This window comes from Dromiciops gliroides, chromosome 2 (genome assembly GCF_019393635.1).
Source record: "Dromiciops gliroides isolate mDroGli1 chromosome 2, mDroGli1.pri, whole genome shotgun sequence".
NCBI classification, from domain to species: Eukaryota; Metazoa; Chordata; class Mammalia; order Microbiotheria; family Microbiotheriidae; genus Dromiciops; species Dromiciops gliroides.
The window spans coordinates 383,882,559-383,910,439 of NC_057862.1; the positions used below are offsets into that span (position 1 = coordinate 383,882,559).

The following is a 27,881-nucleotide window of genomic DNA, read 5'->3' on the forward strand; positions in this document are numbered from 1 at the left end:
CTTAAAGATCATCTCCAGTAGAGGGGTTCTTAACTTTTTCTATGTCATAGATCCCTTTAGGACTCTGGGTGAAGTCAATGGGACCCATTTACATAATAAGAGTTTGTTGGTGTTAGATTCATGATGAAGGGAAATGCTAAAATTTAGTTGGTGTTAATTAAAATAAAGGTGTATTTTTCCCCATCCAATTTCATAGATTTTCTGAGTTGTGTACACAAAGTCCTTGAGGGTCCCCTGGGGTCGAGACCCAGGTTTAAGAACCCTGCTCTACAAGATAGTGTTACAATGCAAAGCCTAAAGATTTCAAACAGAAGAAATCCAGTTCATATCCTAACTTTGTTGCTTATTCACCTTGTGTGTCACTTTTATTTCTCAGTACTACATTCAGTCATTGTCAGTATCACTCTATAATCTGAGTGTTGGATTAATGGCTCTGATTGTCAATCAATCAAACTTTGCTAAGAATGTATTCCATGCAGGCAATGTTTTCACAGTCCAATTCTCAATCCTCTTCTCTTCCCTCTCTGTAATTCTGATGAAAGAAATGAGGTTTAGAGACATTCGATAATTGGGCTGAGGTCAAATAGTTTGTGACAGTAAGTAAGTAGCAGAACTGGGATTGGTACCTTGGCTTTCTCACTGTAAATCACTTGTATATAAGTTTCTTCAGAAGGTTGTGGGGAGGAGCAAAGGCATGTGAGTGCACTTTGTAAAATGTAAAGGGCTAGAAATACTTATGTAGAAGATTATTATTAGAGGTTGGTAATGGAAAGAGCCTTGGGCTTGGTAATCAAAAGATCTTTTTTCTACAATTTACCAGATGACCTCGGGTAAATCACTTCCCCTAATGGACCCTCAGTTTCCTCATCTGCAAAAAAATGTAATGACATTTGTGTGCCCTACCTCAAAGAGTTGAGGAAAGAAAAAAGTCTTTTGTTTTTAGTGAGGCAATTGGGGTTAAGTGACTTGCCCAGGGTCACACAGCTAGTGTTAAGTGTCTGAGGCCAGACTTGAACTCAGGTACTCCTGACTCCAGGGCCAGTGTTCTATCCACTGCACCACCTAGCTGTCCCGGAAAAAGTCTTAAAGTGCTATAGAAATATGGACAATATTACTATTATCAATATATGCAAAACAGAGGGAACAATCTCTGCCTTATTACCTTTATTGGGAAGGTGAGAATACAATATGTCAAGTGCATTGTAACCTAGCAAAGGGCTCTACAGACATGGGCTGTGTTTATGCATAAAGTTGAAGGAAATAAGAGATGTGAGTAACATTCAAGTAGAAAGAACATTGAATTTAGAGTCAGAAGACCTGGAATCAAATATGAACTGTCATATTCTAACAGTGGGGCCTTAGATAAGCCGCTTTCCCTCTTTGGGACTCAGTTTCCTTCTATGTAGAATGAGGGGTTTGGATTCTTATGATCACTAAGGTCCCTTTCAGGTTTAAATTCTGTGATCCTAAGGATGGGGTGGAGGATCCTGGTCTCTTTCACTGAAGGACCCTTGGAGCCCCTTCTTGGGTCAGCCTGAACATCTCCCTCTCCCCATTATCTCCCAGTAATTTCGCAATGCAGTTCTCCCTATGTCCCATATTCCATAAAAGGCCCAGGGACGGGGAGGCCAGATTGAGGAGGGCCCTGGGTCCAGAGCCAGGTGGCAGCTGCTTTGGGTTTGGACTCACGTGGGGAGCTGGGGCGGGTCCCCCCTGTGGCTGGGCGGGCCGGGCCACCTTATATACTGGCCCTGCTGCTGGAGGGAGAAGTACGCAGCCAGCCTTTCTCCCCATCTCCTCGCCTAAGCTCTCCTAGCTCTCCTCTGAGCCTGGGCACCAATATGGCCCGCGGCTTTCTGGTGCTGGCGGCTCTGGGCTGCCTTCTGTTGCGGGCAGGCTGCGGGCATGCCGCCGTCACCCCGGGCTCGCTGGTCTCCCTTCTTACAGCCACCGTGGCGCTGTCCGCGGGGGTGAGTGCCTGGCGCCGGCGTCCCCCGCTCTTCCCAGCCCGCTAGGGGGGATGGATCTGCGCCGCCCGGGGGGAGGGAGGCAGGGACAGAGGGAGAAGGGGGGAGGCCGGGGCTGTGAGCTTCCTGCCCTAAACAACCCCATTTAACTCTCTATTATAAGTTTTTTCAGATACAACGCTAGGAAAAGGGGCATAATTAAGGTCTATAATGGAAAAACTATTCTGTTGCTTTGTAAGTATGATTTCCGGTCGCGGTTTCAAGCTGGACCCCTCTTTCCCTCCCTTTGGCTGTTATACTGGGATCTTTACTAATCGACAGCATCGCCTTTGGAAGTGCTCTTCTGCCTTCTTCAGCATAACCAACTGCTCACCTGCCGCAATCTTCTTTCTTCCTGGGGGCAGAGTGAATGGGTGCATGCGGAAAAGTTTTCTCTCCCTCCCGTATCTCCAGCGATGGGATGGACACCGCCCCAGCAGACCCAGCGATCGATTTCAATTGATCTCGGGGCTGGCCTGCGTTTGCCCTCCGAGTTTGCAAACAGGATCGGGCTGTTTGCTGCTGGGTTATGGGTGGGTCTGTCCGGGAGGGACCCAGTAGGGCTTAAAGTTTGGGATTTGTCCAGGTTGTGTTTGAAGACGGTGGGGGGAGGGGGCAAGGCTGTCGCGCAAACAGGCACAGCCTGGGTGGTCTCTTTAAGTCGTTGTTTGTGGGGTTTGTGAAAGGCTATGCTTTAAAATTTTGCACTGGCCAATCCAGGACACCTGGATTCTGGAGAAAATGATGGAGAAAAGGCATCTGTTCCTGGGACTCAGATTTTAGAGCTGAAAGGGACGTTCAGAATAGAGACTGTAAAAACTGGAAGGGCCCTTAGAATGTAGAATGGTAGACAACAGAACCTTAGAAAGAACTTTAGAATGGGGAATGTTAAAACAAAGAACGGCGGGGCTATAAAGGACCTCATTCCAATCCCCGAATTTTACTAGGAAACAGAGCCAGAGATATGAGATGACTTGTCTAGGTCCCTCAGCTATTTATTAGCTGAGCTATGTCCAGAATGGAGGTCTCTTCACTACTAGTCCAAAGCTCTTTAAAATATTGTGAGGCATTTTGCCAAACTTTAGAATGCTTCTTTGTTTTTTAAAAGCTCCACCAAAAAAGGAAGAAGGAAAATCTTATTTGGTTATAAGTTCTGATCAGAAATAAGAAATGGAATTGGGGTGAGAAGTACAATTCTTCTATCTCCTAAATATTTAGAAAGTAAATCTGAGGCCCCAGAGTAAAAAAGAAGAGAGATCATAAGTCCCCTAGCTGGAGGTGCTGGGTTTTAACTGCCACTTAATTCAATTTTCTGCCTCCGTGCCTCATTGCTGCCTTAAAAGTTCAGAATTCAAGCAAACAGGAGTTTCCTAGTATCAAAAGAGGATAATTGGAAAAAAGTCAGTGGAGGATCAAGAAGCAAGAAAAGAGAGATACCAAAAAGGACTTGGAGACAGGATTATGGGAGCCTGCCATGTTTGGGGGTGGAAGAGAGAATGAGTGAATCAAAAAATTAAAGTTCTAGCTGGATAGGATCTTAGAACATAGATCAGAGAATGTTAGAGCTAAAAAGGTTGCTAGAGACTATGTCGCCCAACCTCCTCATTTTACTGATGAGGAAACTGAGGCTCAGAAGAGAGAGGAAGTCATTTGTATGAAACTCGTTAGTGGCAGAGTCAGGGATAGAGTCCACATCTGATTCTCATTCCAGTATTCTTTTTAGAAATGCACTACAGAAACCCCACATCTTCCCAGGATACTGGTTGTAGACTGCAAAAGAATAGATGTTTTTCTTTGAGTCCTGTCTGTGATCTTAGTTTCCCACTGTGGGAGACCACTCCATCTTCATTTGAAATTGGCTCTGGTCTGGAACTTGAGGACTTTTGCTAAATTTACCCCTTTGTGGTACTTCTTCCTCAGCTCTCTTCCTCCTTTTCTTTCCTTAGCCTGTCAGCATGGTGGTGGAACATGCAGAGTTCCTGAAGGCAGGGAAGGAGCCTGGCCTGCAGATCTGGAGGGTGGAGCAGTTTGATTTGGTACCAGTACCCAAGAACCTGTATGGGGACTTCTTCACCGGTGATGCATATTTAATCCTGAACACTGTCAAACGAAGGGATGGAACCCTGCAGTATGATCTCCACTTCTGGCTGGGTAAGGAGCTGTCCTTCCCTGCACCCCTCCCCCTTCCCCCACCCCCAACCCTGAGCTGAGTACCTCTTGTGCAGGGACTGAATGACCAGAGGTTGTCATGGATATCATAGCAGGAGGATTTCTACACGGGCTAGAAGTTTCAATTAAAGACCTCTAAGGTCTTTGCCAACCCGAACATTCTAACAACGTTCTATGTCCTAAACATCGTAACCGTCTATGCTCTAACATTCATTCTAAAGTCCCTTTCAGTTCTGATGTTAAAAACATATCCAGTTTAAAGAGCTTCTAGGGGATCAGTGAAAATAAGGCTCAGAATAAATCTCCCTCCCAGTCTTTAGTGTGAATGCCATCAGCAGGAAATCCTGGCACCTTTATCAGAGGCAATGTCTCATTAGTATTAATAATTCACCATAGTAATTAGAGTGGTAATCAGTATCTAGAGATGGAAGGGCACAGGCGGTGATGAAGCTCAGAACCTTCGACCTGGGGAACCTCCTGGGCAGGGAGAGAATTGTCTGATAGTAAAATTAGCCCAGGGACCTTTAAAGAGATTATTCTATAACAATTAAACAATCAACGAGCATTTGTTAAATATAAAACTGATGCATAGACTTTGGGTCTGAAGTGTGGGATGCCAGGGAACTGGTCACTCTCATCCCCTGAAGCCAGGTTTTTGGTGCTCTAGTCTTGGAGACCTCCCAGGCCCTAATTAGCCTTGGGTTTGAATCCCAGCATTGACCCTTATTACCTCTGTGACCACTCTCCTCTCTGAGCTTCTATATCACCATCTCTAAAATAGGGATAGTCATCATTTCCTGGCCATTTTCCAGGGTTATAGTGAGGGTTAATTAATCAGTTAATCAATCAACAAGCACTTGTTGGTAATATAAACACAATCCCTACTGGAAAGGAGCTTACTTTCTTTTTTCTTCTTTTCTTTTTAAATCATACAAGAATTTTATTATTTTCCAGTTAGATGAAAAGATACTTTTCAACATTTGTTTTCTTTCTTTCTGTCTTCTTTTTTTCCCAGGCCAATGATAGTTAATTGACTTGCCCAGGGTCACACAGCTAGTAAGTGTCAGAGGCTGAATTTGAACTCAGGTCCTCCTGAATCTAGAGCCAGTGCTTTATCCACTGTACCACCTGACTGCCCCTAAACATTTGTTTTCATAAGATTTTTAGTTCTAAATTTTTCTCCCTCCCTCCTTTCCCTACCCTCTCTCCAAGACATAAAGCAATCTGATATAGGTTATATATACAATCATATTAAACACATTTCTGCATTAGTCATGTTGTATGAGAAGAATCAGAACAAAAGGGTCTGTGCAATCATGACTATGGCTCCATGATATTTAAATTGTTTCTTTCTGGCTGCTTGGAGTAGTTTCTCCTTCAACTGATAATTCTAGAATTTGGCTACAATATTCCTTGCAGTTTTCCTATTAAGGTCTCTTTCAGGAGGTGATAGGTGGTTTCTTTCACTGACTCTTTTATCCTTTGATTCTACAATATCAAGGCAGTTAGGAGCTTACTTTTTTTGTTTGTTTTGTTTTGTTTTTAGTGAGGCAATTGGGGTTAAGTGACTTGCTCAGGGCACACAGCTACTAAATGTTAAGTGTATGAGGTCGGATTTGAACTCAGGTACTCCTGAATCCAGGGCCGGTGCTTTATCTACTGCACCACCTAGCTGCCAGGAGCTCACTTTTTTTTTTTAAGTGAGGCAATTGGGGTTAAGTGACTTGCCCCAGGTCACACAGCTAGTAAGTGTTAAGTGTCTGAGGCGGATTTGAACTCAGGTACTCCTGACTCCAGGGCCAGTGCTCTATCCAGACCTCTAATCCATTGCATTGCCCAGCTATTATCACTTACCCTACCTGAACTTCAGTTTCCTAATCTATAACATGAGAGGGTTGGACTCGATAGCCTTTATGGTCTTCAGCTCTATCTCTATGATCACTAGAAGACTTTTTTTTCATGGTATACACTGCTCCACAATGGAGAGGAGAACTCTGTCTTCCTATATGCTTCAGCTCATTGGCAAGGGACAGTGTTTCTGGGGACCCTCAGAAGCTTTGGTATGGGGAACCTAGTAGTAATAACTGGAAGAGATTATAACTAGTCATTCAGTTGAACCCTCTCCTTTTACAGGCAAGGAAAATTAACGCTCAGAGAGGTGGGGGCTGGGGGTAGATAATTTCTGAGCACTTCACATTCTATGGTTCTTTTCTGATCTCTGCAAACTTAAGTAGTGACTGACATACAGGTAGGCACATACGCAATACTTGTTGACTGATGATTGATTCTAGAAGGGGCAGTGAGTGACCCAAGGTTACAGTTAGTTATAACTTTGCTTCTCCCCCTTTCCAGGGACATGAGTGTAGTCCGGATGAGAGTGGAGCTGCTGCAATCTTTACTGTGCAGATGGATGACTACCTGAATGGAAAAGCAGTTCAGCACCGGGAGGTCCAGGGCCATGAGTCTTCAACCTTCCTCGGATACTTCAAATCTGGCATCAAGTAACAAGGTAAGTATTGCTCAGATTAGAAGCATCTTCTTCCCAAATATCAGAATTACTGGCCAGTATTAGCAGACTCAGGAAAATGTGGAAGTCCAATGAGATAATCTTTCAAGGTCCTTGAAGCTTCAGTAGTCTATATTCCATGCTCTAATCTTGCCTAACATTTTAGGATTCTGGGTCCCTATGGCTTGATCCCCTACCGGATATTGCCAGGTAGAGGAGGAGGTGGAAATGGGCTTTCTTTCCATGGTCATAGACAGTAGTTGTCGTTTCTGAGTGGGAGATTTGAGAGAAACTTAGCCTAGCACAAACTGCTATTGGCCAAGGGGAAGGCTGGCCCAGGGCCGGTGAGCTGTTAAATTGAGCAAACCACTTTTAGTGTCTCTGAGGGGAACCTGACCCTGATTCTGATTCATTTACAATTATTTCTCAAGATCTCACTCACAAAGAGTTTCTTGTTACCCAAGATCCCCTGGAGAACCTCTGATTTTGGATGACTCTTCTCCTTAGCAACAGGCAACTATGTTGTGTTCTTATTTCTCTTATTTAAAAGAAAGAAAGAAACTTGAACTTGAACTTGACCCAGGGTCTGGGTCTCCCAGGCTCCAGACTTATCCTTCCTTTGGTTTAGTTCATTCCCACAGCTGGGATTGAATAACCCTTCTGAATGGGACTAGAGACCTGGATTTTTCATTATGTGGAGGGGGTGGGGGTGGGGGTGGTGGAGACTGAGGATATAGTGGGAATAGCACTGGCCTAGCATTCTGGAGGCCAGGGTTTCCAGCACTTAGATAATTATGGGTAAATGACTTCACCTCACTCAGCATCATCTGACAAATGGGGATGATTGTCCCTGCCTTGCCTACCTTAAAGGGCTTTTGTGAGGATCAGATGAGATGATGGATAGGAAAGGCCTCTAAAACTTCTAAAGAAACAAGGGATTATTATGTGGGGTGATCACAAAGGACTGGGTGGTGTTTTCCCATGATGCTCCTGGGAGGGCTGAGCATTGGGAAATTGGCTTAAAGTCTTCTTGTACTTTGCATATAGGAATTCATAGGTGTGAGACTTGAACTTGAGTCTTCTCTCTGCTGCTTCCTAACTTTATGATCTTGTGCAAATCACTTCTCTTCTCTGGATCTGATTCCTGATCTGTGAAATGAAAGCTTTGGTCTAGGTCAGTAGTGTTAAACTCAAACAGAAACAGATCACTGTGGCCACATATTGCCTTCAAAAACCACAAATTAACATTTTCTATGTTGAATTATAATTTTATTTTATGTTATTAGACATCTCTCAATTTCATTTTTGAGGTGAGGCAATAGGGCTTAAGTGACTTGCCCAGGGTTACATAGCTGTGGTCAAGTGTCTGAGGTCAGATTTGAATTCAGGTCCTCCTGACCCGAGGGCTCTGTCCACTGTGCCACCTAGCTGAACTTTCCAATTACATTATTTATTTATTGATTTAATTTTTGGCAGGGCAATGGGGGTTAAGTGACTTGCCCAGGGTCACATAGCTAGTAGTGTCAAGTGTCTGAGCCAGATTTTGAACTCAGGTCCTCCTGAATCCAGGGCTGGTGTTTTATTCACTGTGCCACCTAGCTGCCCCCTGCAGAATGCATTTCAACAAACATTTAATAAACAACTACTATATGCTAGCCACTAGAAATATGAAGGCATGTGAAATCATATAGAATCTCAAAGGTTGAAAGTACCTTATAGAGAACAATTAACCCACTCTCTACCTGGACAGTAATTTCCTCTACAACATACATGTCAAGCTGTCAGTCATCCAGTCTCTGCTTTTTTTTTTTTTTTTTGGGTGAGGCAATTGGGGTTATGTGACTTGCCTAGGGTCACACAGCTAGTAAGTGTTAAGTGTCTGAGGCTGGATTTGAACTCAGGTCCTCCTGACTCCAGGGCTGGTGCTCTATCTGCTGCACCACTAGCTGCCCCAGTCTCTGCTTTTAAAGACTTTAAGTGATGTGTGATCCTGGGGCAAGTCACTCAACCCCCATTGCCCCACAAAAACAAAAACAAAACAAAAAAAAGACTTCAAGTGAAGGAAAATCTCTAGTCCCAAACTATATTGATAATACTGGAAGCTAAAAGGGAAAGCGAAAACATGGGATAACTAACAGAAAGGGCACTGGACTAGAAATCAAGAGACCTGAGGTAGTCAGGAAAGAAGCGAGCTGTGTGACCTTTGGGGAATGCACAGCAATTCTGGGCTTTATTGTCCACAGCTGACAAATGAGGAGAATAATAGCTAACCAAATTCCCTGTCATCATGACAGATTGAGGCAGTGTGCACAGCAGAAAGATGCTGGGTTTCCAATCCTGGATCTCCTATTTATTCCCTGTGTTACCTTGGACAAGTCTTTTAACTTGTATAGGCCTTGATTTCTCATCTGCAAAATTAAGGGTATAGACTAGATGACCTTTGAGGTCCTTCATGAACCTAGATGGTGAAAAAATGAGAAATATTATCATTATATTAATTACTTGAAAAGTTTGAACTAGATATCCCTAATGCCTGTTCTGGGTCTAAGAACCAGAGGAAAAAGCTGGGGAATGATTATCAAAAATTGGACTTGAGCTTTGATAGTTAATAGGCCCAGAGGATTTGAAAATAAATGATCTAGTATTTTTAGATGTGCTCTTTTAATCAGAAATATAAATAAATTACATTTTAAATTGATGGTTTTAGCTGCCAAAAACTTCACATACGCTTCTTTCTTTTTTTTTTTTTGGCCAATGATAGTTAAGTGACTTGCCAGAGTCCTCACAGCTAGTAAAGGGTCAGGTGTCTGAGGCTGGATTTGAACTCAGGTCCTTCTGATCCAGGGTCAGTGCTTTATCTACTGTGCCATCTAGCTGCCTCCAACTTCACATACATTTCACACAAACTTGTGAGGTAGGATAGTGTGAGTATTATGATGACTATTTTATAGATGGGAAAACCAGGCTCAGAGAGGTGGCAAGCCCCAGTTACATAGCTAGCAAGTAGTATAGCTAGGACTTCTGATCTTCTGATTCCAATTCTTATATTCTTTTACTGAACCTGGCAGGATTGTGGTGGTCAAAAATGAAGCTGTGTTTTTCTGCTATTTGCAAGCCTTCTTAAGTCATTACTTCTCCCAGCAATAGTAGGAAAAGGCATCAGGCTAGATTCCTTCATAGAATTATAGATCCCAAAGGAGCAGAGTATTATGCAAGACTTGATGCAAGACTTGCCTCTCTGAAAGGCTCCACAGAGCTGCAAACAAACAGAAGGGAGGCAATTGTGTCTTGCCCTGAGCTACAGGGAGGGGTGGGGAAAGATGCTATTAAGCCACTAGAAACAGAATCATAGAAAGCCAAGAAAAACCTCTATTGTATCCAAGTTGTCTATAGGATAAAATATAAACTACTCAGCATGCTTGACCTTAAAGCCCTTCCCAGGCTCACAAGCCGGCTCCAACTTACCTTTCCAGCCTAATTTCACATTTGGTTCCAGCCAAGCTGGTCTTACAGGCTGGTCCTTCAAATCAACATGTTGTCTCCTGCCTCAGTGCATTGGATTGGGGGAAGCCATGCCCTGATGCTCTCCTTTATCTACCTCTTCCATTTTGGAATTAATCTCTTCTTCAAGAGCTCTGCTCATCACCGCTTCCATACAGTCTGACTTAAATCTCTCCCTCCCAAAATGATGCCCCCCCCCATGATATCTTAGAACATTTTTCTGGATCTCTCCTTTACACCCACTGGCAGCCTACTTTTTCATTATACTTATCTGTATATATGTCATATCCTTACACAATGGAATGTAAACTCCTTGAGACTATAAATGATTTCCCCCCACCCTTTTCTCCCTAGCACTTAGGACAGTATCTTGAACATAGTTAGTTTTTAATTTAATAATTTAATTTGTTCAACAAATGACTACAGACCTGAGAGGGACCTTACAACACAGAGTGTTGGAAGTAGAAGGGAACTTAGAATGTAAGGTGATAGAACAAAGAAAATCAAATGTTAGAGTGGAAAAGAACCTTGCTTGGTATATAGAATATCAGAGTTTGAGAGATCCTAAGAATTCCTCTGGTCCAATGCCCTCATTTTGCAGAAGAGGAAACTGAAGCCCAGGGCATCAATCAACAGCATTTGTTAATCATTTACTATGTGCTAGGCACGGTGCTAAGGACTAGGGATAGAAAAAGAAGAGCAAAACCAGCGTTTTTCCTCAAGGATCTTCTGTTCTAATGGAGGAGACAATGTAAGCCTAAATAGATACAATCAGGATACTTACGGAGTAGATACGAGGGTAACCTTAGAAGAGAAGGGACCAGCACTTGGCAGGGGTGGGGAGGGCTGGTGAACGCGTCTTAGTGGAAGTGGTACTTGAGCTGAGTTTTAAAGGAAGCCATGGATTCTGTGAGCTGCAAGTCAGGAGAGAAAGCACTCCAGGTATGGGGGACGGTCAGTACAGAGTCCAGGAGTTAGGAAAATGGAGTGTAGTGCTGTGAGCAACAGCAAGTCGACTGGTATGGCTGGATTGTAGAGTATGTAGAGGGGGATGATGTGTAAAATAATAGGAAGCTAGGAAGGAGTCAGGTTTCGAAGAGCTTTAAATGACAAACAGAAGAGTTTTATTTCATCTATATTTGACATTGGAGGTAATATCCATTGGAGTTTATTGAAGAGAGAAAGAAAATTAATTCTGAAGCTGTGTGAAGGATAGACTGAACAGGGAGAGACTTGAAACAGGGAGTGGGACTGGAAAATTGTTGCAGTAGTCCAGGCAAGACATCATCAGTGGAGATGAAATATGTGCAAGAAATATTGTAGAAACAGTTGGATAATAGTTCTGGGAATTATCTGTGTAGAGATGATTATATCTATCAGAGCTGATGAGATCACAAGTGAGAGAATACAGAGAAAAGGACACCTACAGTCAGTGGATGTGGCATAGATGAAGACTGTGAAGGAACAGTCAGGTGAAGGGAGAATCAAGAGGGCCCTGAGTCTTTGAAATCCAGGGAGTATCCAAGAGGAAAGAACAATAGTCTCAAATGCTGAAGAGAAGTTTTTGTTTTGTTTTTTAAGGATAAAGATTGAAAAAAAAAGCCATTAGATTGGGCAATTGAGATCATTGGTAACTTTGGAGAGATCAGTTTCAATGAACAATAGATTTAGTCCTTCCCTTCCTTTCCCTCCTTGCCCCTTCCAGTGGCTCCTGATTACAAATCAGGACCAAATCCGAAACTCCTCTGATGATATTGAAAGTCTTTCACCCAGCCTTTCTGTTCTTTTGGGTTGATAACATATTACTCTCCCTCGCACTCACAGTGTTCTACTTACTTTCCTATGTATATGACATTCAGTGTCCTGCTTTTATGTCTTTACACAAACTGTCCCCCATAATTTCTCTTTTCACCTGCACTTGCTCTCTTCAAGTCCCGTCTCCTTCAGATTTCCTTCCAGATTTCCCAGTTGGGTATTGTTCCAGTTGTCCTATCATTTTATATGTATTTTGTATATATCAGTTTTATACTTATTATCTGAACATGTAGTATCCCTTCAGTAGAATGTAAACTCCTGGAGGACAGCACTTATCTCATTTTTATCTTTTGTATCCCTAGCACCTAGCACATGATAGGTACTTAATGAAAGCTCATTGTTTGACTAATGGTAAATAACAGAGCCCTGATTTCAACCCAGGTGCTCTGACTTCAAATAGAACAGTGTTTTATTCACCAAACAATATGGATGTGTAGTATTTATTATTAGCTACATAAGCCACAACAGTATTAATAATGACAACAACTTCAGTTTATAGAGCATTTTGGTTACAACCCCATGAGGGAGACAGTATGAGGATTAGTATCTTCATTTTACAGAGGAGGAAACTAAGGGCTCAGAGTGGTTAAGTGAATGGCCAAAGGTCAATTGTAGTTAATAGCAGAGTTGTAATCCAAACTCAGGTCCTTGGAATTTAAATTTAGTGTCCTTTCTATTATACCATGCTCCCTCCCTCCCTCCCTTCCTTCCCTCCATTTTCCTCACACACAAAAAAAATCCCGTGAGTTAGACAGTATTATATCCTCATTTTATAGATGAGGAACTTGTTACAATGACTCATCCAAGTCACATAACTAATAGGTGTAGTGAGGCAGATGATTTGCATTTCTAACATTTCATAAATAATTTTAAGAGAAAATTTGAGTAGTAGAACCAGTGCAGGCAGCAGATCCTTCTGTTCAGTTCTCCTTGGCTTTTATACTTCTTGCTAACCCAAGAAGTAATGCTCCTTATGCTTCCTTCTACCTTACAGAAAGGTGCGTGGCCTCTGGCTTCAGGCACGTGGTGCCCAACGAGGTGGTTGTGCAGAGATTGTTCCAGGTCAAAGGACGCCGAACAGTCCGTGCCACAGAGGTGCCTGTCGTTTCATGGGATAGCTTCAACAATGGTGACTGCTTCATCCTTGACTTGGGGAATGTAAGTGTCCTCTCCAGCCTCATTGCCTCCCTCTATCACCATCAGCTTGTTGAGTCCTTTCCTTAGGCAATCTGTGTTTTATGGTACAAGTGCCATGTGCTCTCAACTAGCTTTTCCCTAAAGGTCCTGTCACCTTAGAACTTAGTTTTATTGCAGAGGAGTAGGACACAACCTCATCCCCACCCACCTTTGTATGCACATGTGTAAAAAGAGCCAGAACATTCATGGCGGCATAAGCATGAGTATACCTGCAAACAGCTAGGCCCACATACACACAGGTACATGGACACGCATACAGGAAAACATATGCACCTCTATACCCTATCGTCTTATCCATCACCATCACCACCACTATTTTGACTGGATCTGTGATTTCATTGCATTAGGAATTCCAATAAGAAATCCCCTTCTACTAATGCAAATCAACACAGAAAACACATGTTTAGACATGTATATATTACAAGGGCATTCATGCCTGTCTTCACATGCCAGATTATACCCATTATGTGTATATAAATACACACAGATGTTTAACATACCTTTTATACCTGCACACAAATTTGGACCCAGATGTGTGCCTATTATAATATCTTTTTTTTTTAGAATTAATTTTTATTTTATTTTTCTCCTCAATTACATATAAACAAATATTTTTAACATTCTTTTTTTTTTTTAAATTTTGAGTTCCAAATTCTCTTTCTTCCTCTCCTGGCCCTCCTTCAAGCAATTTGTTATAGATTCTACATGTGCAGTCATGCAAAACATTTCTATATTAGCCATGTTGAAAAGAAAACATAGACCAAAAAAATCAAGATTAATAAAGAAAGTTTTTTAAAAAGTATGCTCTGATCTGCACTCAGGCTCCATCAATTCTTTCTCTGGAGGTGGATGGCATTTTTCATCATAGGTCCTTTGGAATTGTCTTAGATTGGTGTATTGCTGAGAATAGCTAAGTCATTCACAGATGATCTTTGTACAATATTGCTATTACTGTGTACAATGTTCTCCTGGTTCTGCTCATTTTACTTTGCATCAGTTCATGTAAATCTTCCTAGGTTTTTCTGAAAGTGCCTATTATATCTTCATGCAAACATGTCTGCCCATTCTACTTGCACAATACAGGGATGTGCCTAGATATATGAATGTATGAGCCTCTCTGTGTATATTCACACATAACTTGAGTTTTGCTTGTGTTTCTTGCTCTTGAGACAGTGGAGTAAAGGTTGGCACAACCAACTTCTGCCCCTGTACCTGGGTTTGGGTTATTTTACTGTGAAGCATTATGTCTGGTCTGTGCCTTGCAGGACATCTACCAATGGTGTGGCGCTAGCAGCAACCGTTTTGAGCGGCTCAAGGCTACCCAAGTGTCCAAGGGCATCCGAGACAATGAGCGGAGTGGCCGGGCCAAGGTGTACGTTTCCGAGGAGGGAGCCGAGCCTGAGAGGATGCTCCAGGTGAGCCTCCCTTCTTGTTATTTGAAGCATTGTGAGGCAGGTGTTGTGACCCTACCCTTGTGTGTGTGTGTGAGTGTGTGTGTGAGGGATTGGTTTAATGTTGCCTTTTAGCTTATGTTTCTGTGAAAGGTATCACAGTAGAGGAACCAAAATTTCTAGGGACTGTCTCCATTAGGCAGTTTAGCTTCTTCCTACAGTTCTCGCAAAGCTGTACAGTTTTTTAAGATAACTGACTAGAAACCCCCCTATGTTTTAGTGCATGCTGGGACTATGAACCTCACCTTTTGGGTATACTGCTCTGTGGGACATGAGTGAAACGTTCTTGCTGGTAGGGTGGGGCAAGCTCCCTATAATGATACTTTTCCCAAGAAGACCCAGTCCCAAGGTCAGGTCTTCTTGGGAAAAGTATCTCACAAGGGAAAGACGAGTGTGTCAGAGTCCTGTAAAGCATATGCTCAGTGGCCCTTTGATGTGCCTGGCCTTGCTGTCTAATGTCCAAACAGAAAAGAATTCAGAGATGTGGTCATTAGTGAGCAGCCTGTGGTCTAGCTTCCCCTAGCAAGGGAAAGCACCAGGATAACCATGGAGAAAGGAGGCTTTTGGGGGGAAATCTTCCAGAATTTCAGAGTTGGAAAGGGCCTCAGAGGATTATCCCTGATAAGGGATTCCCCCAGCTTCCTTTTGAATTCCTCTGGTAATATTGAAGTCCCAGCTGCCTGCTTTAGGGTGTCTCTGATTGTTAGGAACTTTTTCCTTACTTCTTTGTAACCTTGTACTCACATCTTGTAGTTCTGTCCAACTCAGGCTGTTTCATTTTAGGGTCATACACATCTGGAGGAGCAAATGACTGGGGCCTCCCACATTGTTGGCCTGTACCCACAGACTTATGTTTCTGTCTCTACTAGGTTCTGGGGCCCAAGCCCACTCTGCCTCCAGGCCAGGATGATACCATCGAAGAGGATGCAACCAATCGAAAACTTGCTAAGCTCTACAAGGTAGGCAGCATGGTGTAGTTGAAAGAACCCTGAATTTGGAGCCAGAGTCATTGGGCTTGAAGTCTGGCTTGGCTTCTTTCTAGCTGTGCAAACATGGGTGGATCACTTAACTTCTTAATCCTAAGACTCACATTCCTCATCCGTGGAATGGGGTTAATAATATCTGCTCTGAGGGGGCAGCTAGGTGGCCTAGTGGATAGAGCACCGGCCCTGAAGTCAGGAGTACCTGGGTTCAAGTCTGGCCTCAGACACTTGACACTTACTAGCTGTGTGACCCTGAGCAAGTCACTTAACTCCCATTGCCTGCAAAAAAATAATAATAATAATAATATCTGCTCTGCCCACTCCCTGGGATTGTTGTGAGGGCCAAATGAAGCCATGGATGGAAAGTACTTACTAAGACTTAAAAACCGTATAAACACCATCTTGTTATTATTATTACAAGGTATGGAGAAATAGCTGGGACATGGGATCTGGCTGGTGTGTGCTTAGCACAAGAAGTGGTCCAAGCAGGTGTAGCCTGGTGGGGATAGAGAGGAGTTGAGGGACAGTCACTGCTAGTACAACTTGCAGTTTTCTCATACTGGATCCCATCCAAGGTCCTGGCCCCCGTAGCTTTTGCCAGATGTTCCACTCCAAATATAGAGTGCAGCAATCAGGAATACCCCTGGGCCTCAATGGTACAGTGCAGAGAAATAAACATTAAACTCTAAGAATCAAGGAATCTGGGTTCTTGTCATAGTTTTGCATGACCTTGGACCAATGACTCCCCCTCTCTCCAAACCTCAGTTCCCTGATTCTGCCCTGACTACCTTCACTGGTGTGTTGTGAAGACAAATGGAGATAATAAATGAGAAAGTGTCTTTGGAAGTTTCAACATACAGTTGAAACACTTGGAAAACAAATGGTACTGTCTGGGTGCTTTGTTCTCATTTGGAGGCAACTAGTGAGAGAGGCTGGTAACTTGGAATCTGGGCCCTGCTTCTGAATCTGGCTTTGTAGAGTCTGGGAGGGAGGTGCTGACTCTGGCCTGCTCTCTTCTCTAACAGGTTTCCAATGGTGCCGGAACCATGGTTGTGTCCTTGGTAGCTGATGAGAACCCCTTCACTCAGGCAGCTCTGAGCTCTGATGACTGCTTTATCCTGGACCATGGCTCAGATAAAAAGATCTTCGTCTGGAAAGGTGCCCTAGAAAGGAGGGTTAGGGTGGGGAACATTTCAGATTGCACTTGTACCAGGGTTCCCACTTCATTGGTTCTAGACAACGTTTACCCTTGTCCAAGAATTCTCTTTCTGTTGGCTGAAGGACAAGGCAGAGGGGTTGAAGCATGAATGGAAACCCTTTCCTTATAATGCACCAACCACTATAAACCACTGTCTCTGGAGACACCTGGAGAGGCAGCCTGGTACAGTGAAAAGAATATTGATTTTGCATTCAGAAGACCTAGGTTCAAATCCTGTCTTTGATGTGGCATGTAGCTTAACCTGCTTGGGTCTCAATTTCCTCATCTGTAAAATTAAGGCATTGGATTAGCAGGACTTTGGAGTTCTTTCCAGTTAATAGATCTATAATCCTGTGATTCCAGTGTGTGGAGAAGTGTCTGTGGGACATATTTCTGCCCTTCAGTTATAAGTGCAGTAGGGTGGGAATAACTGTTCTCTGTCAGTTGGGTCTGGCCCTCAGGAGGCCAGACCCTGGAGCTGAGTGACAGACTAAGACCCCCCCCCCCTTGAACAGCGATTGTCAGGGGGGTACAGAGTGACCTCCTATTGAGACAGAGAAGAATTAGGGAAGTTAACTATGAATAAACAGATGAGGACAGGAGGGTGCACCTGTTATTTGGAACTCAGAGTGCCCGATTCTTGGGACTCTTGTCCTTTCTGGGAGACATTGGAGCAATCTGGGTCTCAGCTGTCTGGCTACAGAGCCAGATAGTGAATCTCTCGGGAGAGCTGGCATCCCTTCTCTTGGGGTCCTGGAGGCTACTGGTTGTCAAAAAGGTCCAGGCTTCCCTCAGAACCCCGGAGCTATGTCTGTGAGCCAAGCCTCCCCACTGAGGTTCGAGGGTGGTCAAGCAGGAAGTTTCTTCTCTTGGAATTTCCCAACTTGAATGGTTCCTTCAACTCACCCACAGGCAAACAGGCTAACACGGAGGAGAGGAAGGCTGCTCTCAGAAGTGCCTCTGACTTCATCTCTAAGATGAACTATCCCAAGGAGACTCAGGTGAGATGCTGAGGCCTTTGCAGCTGGGGGAAGTCATTGAAGTATGGGGTGCTCAGCTCTGTGCCCCAGGACCTGGACTAATAAAATGGAGAAAGGACTAGAAGAACCCTGGGAGGGGAGGCTGCCCTGGTATAGCTTTAGAAAATGGAAAAGGACATGGATTAGTGAAGGCAATAATGTGAGTTACAGAATAGCTGCTAGGTGCCTAGTGTCTAAGGGGAGGGGTACGGGGAAGTGTAAGGCACATCTTTGTCCTCAATGAATTGCTAATACAATAGGGGAAGAAATGCCACTTACTTAGATTGTAGCATCAACAAAGCAGACCCCTATTCCAAACCCCCTATCCTGAATTGTGAATTAGGCTGGTTCTTAGATGACTCCAGGCCTGCTCCTGAAGCTTTTCCAGCTCGGTAGGGCCCCCAGAGCTTGCATTCTGTAGGTCAGAACTCAATGAGACACCAGAAGAAGACTCTAATTGTGTGCGTGATGTAGACACATGGATTTATGTATGCAGATATGCACACACAGAGAGAATTAAAGTCCTCCTATACATATATGTACACACACATATATTTATATATTCTACTAGATGTATATCTATATGCATTCTACTAGATGTGAGCTTAGTGAGAGCAGAGAAGTTGCCTTCTTTAAACTTTGAATCTCCCCCAGTGCCTAGCATCGCACACAATACAGTCGACACAACACATTTTCTTTGAACTGAATTCAGAATTTTATTGTTCTAGTTTTGACCCTCTGTGAACTCCTCTAAATTTCTGGAGTCCCTGTCCCTTGTCCAACCACAGAATTGGGTTCTAGGTTTCTAGGCACTAAATCAATCAGTGATTCAATCAATTATTACCAACAGTTTATTAAGCACATAATAATAGGCTAGGCACTGTACTTGTTGCTGGGGCAACAAAGCAAGCAGTCTGTGCCCTTTGTGAGCATAGCAGGAAATAGCATATACACATATAAGTACCTTTATATCTGACCCAGGGCATCTTTAGGTTGAATTCATTGATTCTTTTTAAACATAATCTTGTTCTTCATTGATATCTTTTGTTTTTACATCACCTTCATTTCTGCATATTTCCTGACTCACCCACTGAGCTTACCTAGCCAGTGAGCTATCACTTTTAACAAAGATTAAAAATAAGAAAGAAGGTGAAAAAAAACCAGTTGAGCAGAGCCAATCAACACATCAGTTATACCTGATAGTATACACACGATTTCATACCCAGAGTACACTCCTTCTGCAAATAGGAGTTCATTGATTCTTAAAGGTTGACTCAGTTCTCTTGGGACCCAAAGGGGTCTTAGGGACACAGTAACCACTTTATCATCCTATGTTGTGCCTTCTTTCCCCCAGATCCAAATCCTCCCAGAAGGTGGTGAGACCCCACTGTTCAAACAGTTTTTCAAGAACTGGAGAGAGCGGGATCAGACCCAGGGCCTGGGAGTGGCCTACCTTTCCAGTCACATCGCCAATGTTGAGCGGGTGCCTTTCGATGCTGCCCACCCTGCACAACTCAACTGCTATGCTGGCTCAGCAGGCATGGATGATGATGGAAACTGGCCAGAAGCAGGTATCCTGTTGATGGAAGCATTGGGTGGGGTGGAGAAGATGGAGGATGGAGTGCTCCCCGACTCCAAATCCTATAGCTTTTCCATTGAAACACACGAGTCTTACAAATTCCAGACATATTAGGGAACTAGATCTAGATCTATAATATTTATATATATATAAAATTTTTTTTTTTTGCATGGGGCAATGGGGGGTTAACTGACTTGCCCAGGGTCACACAGCTAGTATATGTCAAGTGTCTCAAGCTGGATTTGAACTCAGGTCCTCCTGCAATCCAGGGCAGGTGCTTTATCTACTGTGCTATCTAGCTGCCCTATAATTATATTATAAGGACTTTAAAACAACGACAACAACAACAACCGCTTACATTTGTATAGCGCTTTAAAGTTTTCAAAGTGCTTTATAAATATTATCTCATTTTAATCCTCCAACAATCCTAAGAGGTAGGGTACTATGTTATCTTAATTTACAGATGAGGAAATCAAGGCAGACAGCAGTTATGTCACTTGCCACGGTATGCAATAGCTAGGAAGGGTCTCAGGCTAGAGTCAGACTCAGGTCTTCTGACTCCAGGTCTAGCATACCATCCACTGCATCACCTGGTTGACTGACGTACCTTTTGGTACAAAGTTTCAATCAGTATCTTTGTAACCAGGGCTAAAAAGTCTTTTCACATTAGTCTTTAACACTAATGACTTCAAAGCTTGTAAAGGGTTTTCCTTTCTAAGATCACTATCTAACAGATGAGAAAACTGAACCTCAGAGAGATGCAACACTGCCCCAGGACACAGCTAGGAAATATCAGAGGCAGGTTTCAAATTTGGGACTTCTGACTTCTAATGTAGCAGTCTTGATACTGCATCCCACTGTCCTTTATGGTAAGAACTCTGAGACTTTGAGTCAGATTCAATTGTTGAATGTTTCTGATTGGCTTCATTCCTTCCCTAGAGCAGTTTTTTGTTGTTGGTTTTTTGGCGGGGCAATGGGGGTTAAGTGACTTGCCCAGGGTCACACAGCTAGTAAGTGTCAAGTGTCCGAGGCCGGATTTGAACTCAGGTACTCCTGAATCCAGGGCCAGTACTTTATCCACTGCGCCACCTAGCTGCCCCCCTAGAGCAGTTTTTTGATCCTTTGTAGTTGAGAACTTGCAGCCTGGTATAGGGGACAAGGTCAGGAGGCCTGATTTCTCCTCCCACCTGAGCCACTAATTTGCTGGGTAACCTTGGCCAGTAATAGTGATAATAATTGACATTTATGTTGACCTCAATCGTTTACAAACCCTTCTACATGTGCTATCTCACTGGAACTTCATAACCTCCTGATGAAGTTGTTAATACCTCTTGTCATATTTTAGATAGGGAGACTAAGGCTCAGGAAGGGAAAACCACTTACTTGCTCAAGGCTACATAGAGTTAAGGGGCAGTCAGGATTTCACCCCAAATCCAGTGCTCTTTACCCTACATCACACTATTTCAAAACATTTTCCCTTCTCTGGGACTCAGTTTCCTCATCTGTAAAGTGAGTGGTCTGGACTAAATTTTCTCTGAGGTTGGTTCCAGCTCTAATAATAATCTTGATTTAATTTCAAAGGCCATCATGTCACAGTGTCTTTGTCCCCATGGGACCACCAGAGGGTGCTGTAGGACAGCTGACAAATTTAGAGGCCCTGTGCCTGCTCCCTTTGGAGCAGCTGGTGAGAGTCATTGACGTGTAATATTCCCCAGTATGTTACTGGGGGAAGTCAGAAGAGATCATCCTAAATTCAACCCTTACCTCTAGGCAAACCCTGCGTTTAGGGTACACCAAGTAATTGGTGGAAGAGGATGTTGTAAATGGTCCTTCAGAAAATGATAGTTTAGTCCAAGGGTGTCAAACTCAAACAGAAATGGGGCCACCATAAGGATCCCTGAAGGCCACATACTGACTTTAAAAATGTAATATTATCTGTGTTTTTATTTTGTTAAACATTTCCTGGTAACTTTTTTTTTTTTTTTGCTACAAATAGTTTATGTTTATCAGAATGGGATCTGTAGACCCATTAGTGATGATTGGTCCATTTTTTTTTTTTAAAGTGAGGCAATTGGGGTTAAGTGACTTGCCCAGGGTCACACAGCTAGTAAGTGTCAAGTGTCTGAGGCCAGATTTGAACTCAGGTTCCTCCTGACTCCAGGGCCGGTGCTCTATCCACTGCGCCACCTAGCCGCCCCCTATGATTGGTCCATTTTAAGAGAAAAAAAAGGACTACTAAGAAATGACAGTTTACAAAAACAATGAACTCCCATTTTAAAGAGGAGAAAAAGCAGGAAAATAAAACTACCATTTTAGCTGAAATTCAAAATTTATTAAAGTAAAAAACTGACAAATAAATGATTTGTGTTACAATGATAACCAATGATTCCTTTACATCCTCAAGTGTCATTCATTTTCATATTGTTTTAAAAGCGATAAATGAACCTAATAAGACATTTGGTCTTTCACACTCACTGGAAGAAGCAGGCATTTCCAGTGTTTTATATTATCTGTTTCACAAATATATTATTTGCAAAACAACAACAAAAAGCATTAAAGATACTTTACCTGCCTTAAGCTCACGGGAACATACTTTTGTCACAAAGTGAAGCTACATTTAAAAGTCATGAGCCATAATAGCAACTTGCTATCATCAAGGCTAGGGATGGACAAAGGTAGGTGGAGCATATGCTAATGCCAGCTTCTATCTTCTACAGAGAAATAAGTAAATTAAAACAACAGAAAAATCCTTCTTCCATGCTCACTATTCATGAGCCTGTCCTGAACCACCTCTTTACTGATGGGGGTGACGCATTAATAACTAAAAGAAAAGGACCTTCCACAATGTGGCTTAGTGTCTTCAGAATACACATCTGTTATCTAACTCTACCTTTAACAGGGCCCAAGTATTTAGGATGTTTGTTAGATTTTTCAGAACCAAAAACTCCACATTATAATCATATCTGATTTTATGATCACAAAATTTAAGGACAGCTGACTGAAGGACTTACCTTAATTTTGTTTTCTTTTCTTTTTTTTTAAAAATAGTTATCTGTTCTTTTTCTGTTTGTGGGACAATGAGGGTTAAGTGACTTGCCCAGGGTCACACAGCCAGTAAGTGTCAAGTGTCTGAGGCTGGATTTGAACCCAGGTCCTCCTGAATCCAGGGCTGGTGCTTTATCCACTGCACCACCTAGCTGCCCCCTGAAGGACTTACTTTCATGTTAACCCTCAACAGCTTACATCAAATTCAGATAAATAGAAATGGTTAAAATATGGTTTTGGTTATTGGATTTATATAGTTTTTCAGTCAATCAGAGTGGGATTGGGAAAATATCCCAGTAACATTTTAATCTGGTTTGGGCTATATTCATGAGTGTTACGGGCCCCGCTCTGGTCCATGGGCCATGTGTCGGATACTTCTAGTCTAGTTCTGCCTACGTGGAGTTATTTATAGGAAGTGAGGCCCATGAAGAGGAAGTGACTTGCCCAGTGGGGTCACAGATCACAGAATTTCAGAACTGAATAGGACCCTACCAGTTATTGAGTCAAACTCTCTCATTTTACAGATGAGGAAACTAAGGCCCAAAGAAGAGCTATGCCTGGCTCAAGGCCACTTCACTAGAATGTTGTATTGTAGTTGCATTTGAACCTGGATTTTCTGTTTTAAGTCTAGCACTCTTTCCGCCATATCCCTAGAAAGCCTCAACTAGATTCTTCCTCCTAGCCCATCTCCCAGGCTGCCCGCATTGTGCATGTCTCTGATTGTCTCATTGCCTTGGCAGATCTGGAGAATTGAAGGTGCTGATAAAGTTCCAGTGAACCCCTCCACTTACGGCCAATTCTACGGTGGTGACAGCTACATCATTCTGTATAACTATCAGCACGCAGGCCGACAGGGACAAATCATCTATAACTGGTAATCATCTAGGTGTGGGAAGATGGGCCACTTCGACTGTCATTTGGGAGGACTCTCGGCTGGTACTTAGTCAACACTACTGATACAACCAAGAGACAGTGTGATGTGGTGGAAAGGACATCCGGCTGACCTTGAGAGACAGGAAGTCTGGGTTTTAGTCCTACCTCTGCCCCAGACTTTGGTTAATTACTTCCCCATTCTGGGCTCTGGTGTTCCTACCTGAAACGAGAGGGGTTGGCTTAGATGATGCTTTCTAGAATTAGATCATGATGGTCCATGATAACTGGATGTCATTATGTCCTTGCATTAAGGTCTCCTGGGGCAGCAGAACCTGGTGGTCCTAGTGCCATATATTTACTCAGAATGCTGGTTGGGGACGCAAAGACAAAAACAAAACAAACAAAAAACCCCAACATAATAATAGCTAATATCTATATGATCTTGAAGGTTTGAAAAGTGCTTTATACATATCATCTTATTTTATTCTCACAACAACCCTGGGAGGTTACATGCTATTATTATCCACATTTTACAGATGAAGACACTGAAACAGAGATTCATTGACTTAGGCAGGGTCACACATCTAGTAAGTGTTTAAAGCTGGATTTGAACTCTGATCTTTCTTCAGGTCCAGCTCTCTGTTCACTGTACCACGAGTTCCTGTAAGATGATAGAGTTGACCTATATGCTCTCTGGGGACCCTCCTAGCCTGAAATGTTATGGTTCTGTGCTGTTCAGACTTCCAGATCTTGATGCTTAGATGTTGAATGGGATGGTGCAAAGTAGCCTGCACTTTGTGCAAGGCTGCTCATTCCAAACCACTGCTGGAGAGTGAAGACTCAGAGAATCCAAGATTTAGAGCTGGAAGGGGCCTTAGAAGCCCCCATTTTATAGATGAGGAAACTGAGGCCCAGAGCAGTTAGATGATTTGTCCATGGTCACAGAGCCAGTAAACATCCAAGGCAGGATTCCAGCTATCGGTCTTCTTATGCCTGAGTTTCAGGGTTCTGTCCACTACACTACCTGGTCTTTAAGGAGTCTTCTTCCCTTTCCCTCTTTGGTCACCTTCTGGGTCCAGGCTAGTCCTCCCCAGGAGAGCATGAGCTCTAGAAGGATTTACATGGTGGAGGCTCTGAGAGCCCCATGTCCAATCAGAAGCTCTGGGATCCAGCCCAAACCATCCCTAAACTCACTGTGTATCTTGGGAGGCATGGTTCTCCTCCTACAGGGTTTTGATTTAGGCACTCTCCCCGCTGTAAAGTCGGGATTATGAGCCTGACTCCAAGAGGGACACGTATAGATGAGTAGAGAGAATGAATAAGACAGGGCTCTACAAAACATTGTGGAGATAGAAAGTGGGCAATCATTAATTATAACAACTCACATTTATACTGTGCTTTCCTCATGACAAGCCTGAGAGGTAGGGTTTATTAATTATGATTCCCATTTTGACAGATGAGAAAAGTGAGGCCAAGACTGTCACAGAGACATCTAGTGATAGGACTAGACCTGTGAACCCAGGGCTCCCGATGATAAGGCAATGTTCTTTCTATTATGTTTGGCCACCTTTGTAATGGAGACACTAATGCTGATGATTCTTCTTATTTTAGGGCAAGGGGCTGATTCCAGCACGGAAGAAACGTGCCACAGCTGCCATCCGTACAGTACTGCTGGATGAGGAATTAGGTGGCACTCCAGTGCAGGTAGCGCACCTCCCCTCCACCCCCACCCTTTGAATGTTATCAGTGAGTAGTGAGTAGCCTTTCACTCCCAACTCTTGGCCGTACTCTGTCTCCAGAGCTAGACCCTCCTGTGTACCAGCCAAAGGGAACGGCTGCCCTCCTCGGGGGTGGGTGGAGTGGTCCATTGTGTGATGTTGCCTCCATTGGCAGAGCCTGGAGGGAATCCAAGGAAGCAGCTGTCTGGCTGTGTTATAGCCTTCCCCTTCCCCCAGCAATCCCAGGACATCTTCAGTGCCTTGGAAAGGGAAAGATCTGAGTAAGGGGCAGTGTGATCAGGGGGTATCCCCTAGCCCACTGGATCCCTCAAAGGACCAAGCCCCTCATAAGCACTCATCTTTAAGCTGATGCTCATATATATATAGATAGATATATAGATAGATGTATAGATGTGTGTATTATATGTCATATGTATAGATATGTACACATACATGTATATTTACATATCCAAAAACATTAGCATGTATTAAACATGCACACATACATACACATACAGGTAACACTGCTGCCTGCTCCCATTGTATTCCTGTTCACATCGCTTCTCCATATGCATACATATGCGTAACAGTTGGTGATACCACTCACTGTTTAAACTATGTGTACCTAACATACATATATACATAGGCATGTACATGTATGTGCATTACAGTATTTGTGAGGATGGTGTGTATGTATGTATAGTAAGGATTTGTGCACAGACACCATGGCATATACACACACAAGAACCTACTGAATAATATTTTATGCACATGCAGTGTGTGTATACTGTATGCAATGTACATGTATGTGCATATACATTTCTAGCATAATATGCATTGATCATTATATACAACATGCAGCACAATTATAGGTGCACACACATTATATGCATGCATTAGCAGACACAAACATACCCATATCATAGAAGTCATGTCACATATATGTAGATATACACACCCCACACACAAACTTGCACCTGAGTTTGGTGGGGGAAGAGTCTGGAGGATCCTGTGGGGGAGAAGAATAGGATGATCCTCCCCTCCCCTTCATCCTCACCCCAGGCCTCTCTTCTGGCTGCTGCTGTGACACCCCATCTTCACTGCCTTTTTCTAGAGCCGAGTTGTGCAGGGCAAGGAGCCTGCCCACCTGATAAGCCTATTTGGTGGTAAACCTATGATCATCTACAAAGGCGGGCACCTCCAGAGAAGGGGGACAGACGGTCCCTGCCAGCACCCGCCTCTTCCAGGTCCGGTCCAGCAGCTCTGGAGCCACCAGGGCCGTGGAGGTAATGCCTACATTTTCTTCTAGCCAGGGGTTGGAAGCAGGCACAGGGGATCAGATTGAGAGGGAGTGAGTCAAGGGCTTGAAGCCCTCATCTCCCCAAACCTTCGCCTCCAGAACACCACAGAGGTGGTGGCCCTGACAATGAGCCTACGCTGACCTGCTGTGGGCAAGAACACAGGAATGGAAAGCAGACCTGGTCTTCCCTGAAGTCTTAAGGCCTAGCTGAGTCCAAGGGGGCACTGAACATCTTAGTCATCCCTTTCGTGTTAGCAGGAAGAATCTTGCTGTGAGAGCCAGGCCACCACAAGGTTGCAGTATGTAGTGGAAAAGACAGGGGATTTTGAGGTCCAAAGACCTGGGCTGCCATGAGACCCTGGCCGTGTGACCTTGCACAAGATACTTCTCTTTGCTGGGCCTCAAGCTCCTCATCTACAAAATAGGACCGTACCTCCATCCTCCACTTAACAGGATTATTGTAAGGAAAGCTCTTGTTAAAAAACTACCTTGTCATGGTCACAGTCCCTGAACATGAACTTGACCTGAGCTTGAGCTGGAGGCTCTGCCCAAAAACCCTCCGGGTCATATGGTCTGGACCTTCATGCTGCTCCTGGGTGCCTCTTAAAGTCCCTCCCAACAATGAAATTGGGGGGGGGGCGGGGCAATGAGGGTTAAGTGACTTGCCCAAGGTCACACAGCTAGTAAGTGTCAAGTGTTTGAGGCTGGATTTGAACTCAGGTCCTCCTGAATCCAGGGCTGGTGCTCGATCCACTGGGCCATCTAGTTGCCCCCAACAATGAAATTTTATGATTCTATTCTTCCCCCTTCTAGAAGAGAGGGCAAACCCCAAAGGGACTAACAAAAACAGGGAGGTGAACTGGCAAACCGGTCTCAGAATAGGAGAAGAATCCCTTGAATCTTTATACAGAGTTGGAGACTTGTGGCCTGAGAGTGCATCACAGGGCTCTAGAGCTAGAAGGGACCTTACAGATCCTCTAGTCCGGCTTTCTCATTTCCTAAATGAGGAAACTCAGACCCAGTGGTCACAAAGGTGGCAAATGGCTGCACCAGGACAGAACTCCAGTCCTCTCATTCCCAGTGCACAATACTCTCCTGTCTCCCTAATGTTGTTAACTCAGCCCCATTTTTAGAAATATTCTAATGATTGTCTGGTTCATCCCCCCAGGCCTCAAAGAACTTGCTGTGTCTAGTGTTTATAACTGTTGCCCCTCACTGTGAGTGAGGCTTGTGGGGGAAGCTCCTGGGGAATTCAGGATGGTTGTTAATTTGGTTATTAGTACATGGAATGATTTCTCTTGGGGGGGGGGTGCCCACTTTTCCCCCAGGTGAACCCGACTGCGAGTGAGCTGAACTCCAATGATGCCTTTGTTTTGAAAACTCCTTCCTCTGCCTATCTGTGGGTGGGTGAAGGAGCCAGCAACGCAGAGAAGTCTGGGGCCCAGGAACTGCTGAAGGTGCTGAAGGCTCGGCCTGTGCAAGTGGCTGAGGGCAGTGAGCCAGGTGGGCACCATGAGGGAT

At 43.7% G+C, this 27,881-nt stretch overlaps 1 protein-coding gene across 1 annotated transcript in view; it reads left to right on the plus strand.

Moving 5' to 3' along the window:
* Positions 1 to 1,749: 1,749 nt before the first annotated feature.
* Positions 1,750 to 27,881, plus strand: part of GSN (gelsolin) — a 37,219-nt gene continuing 11,087 nt past the window's right edge. The window contains 16 exon segments of the mRNA XM_043983661.1: positions 1,750 to 1,970; positions 3,953 to 4,160; positions 6,532 to 6,684; positions 12,992 to 13,155; positions 14,460 to 14,609; positions 15,515 to 15,604; positions 16,654 to 16,786; positions 17,739 to 17,827; positions 19,200 to 19,346; positions 19,348 to 19,416; positions 23,210 to 23,343; positions 23,913 to 23,929; positions 24,973 to 25,046; positions 26,175 to 26,252; positions 26,254 to 26,346; positions 27,689 to 27,863. Coding sequence (XP_043839596.1) covers positions 1,842 to 1,970; positions 3,953 to 4,160; positions 6,532 to 6,684; positions 12,992 to 13,155; positions 14,460 to 14,609; positions 15,515 to 15,604; positions 16,654 to 16,786; positions 17,739 to 17,827; positions 19,200 to 19,346; positions 19,348 to 19,416; positions 23,210 to 23,343; positions 23,913 to 23,929; positions 24,973 to 25,046; positions 26,175 to 26,252; positions 26,254 to 26,346; positions 27,689 to 27,863 — 1,903 coding nt within the window. The 5' untranslated portion in view covers positions 1,750 to 1,841.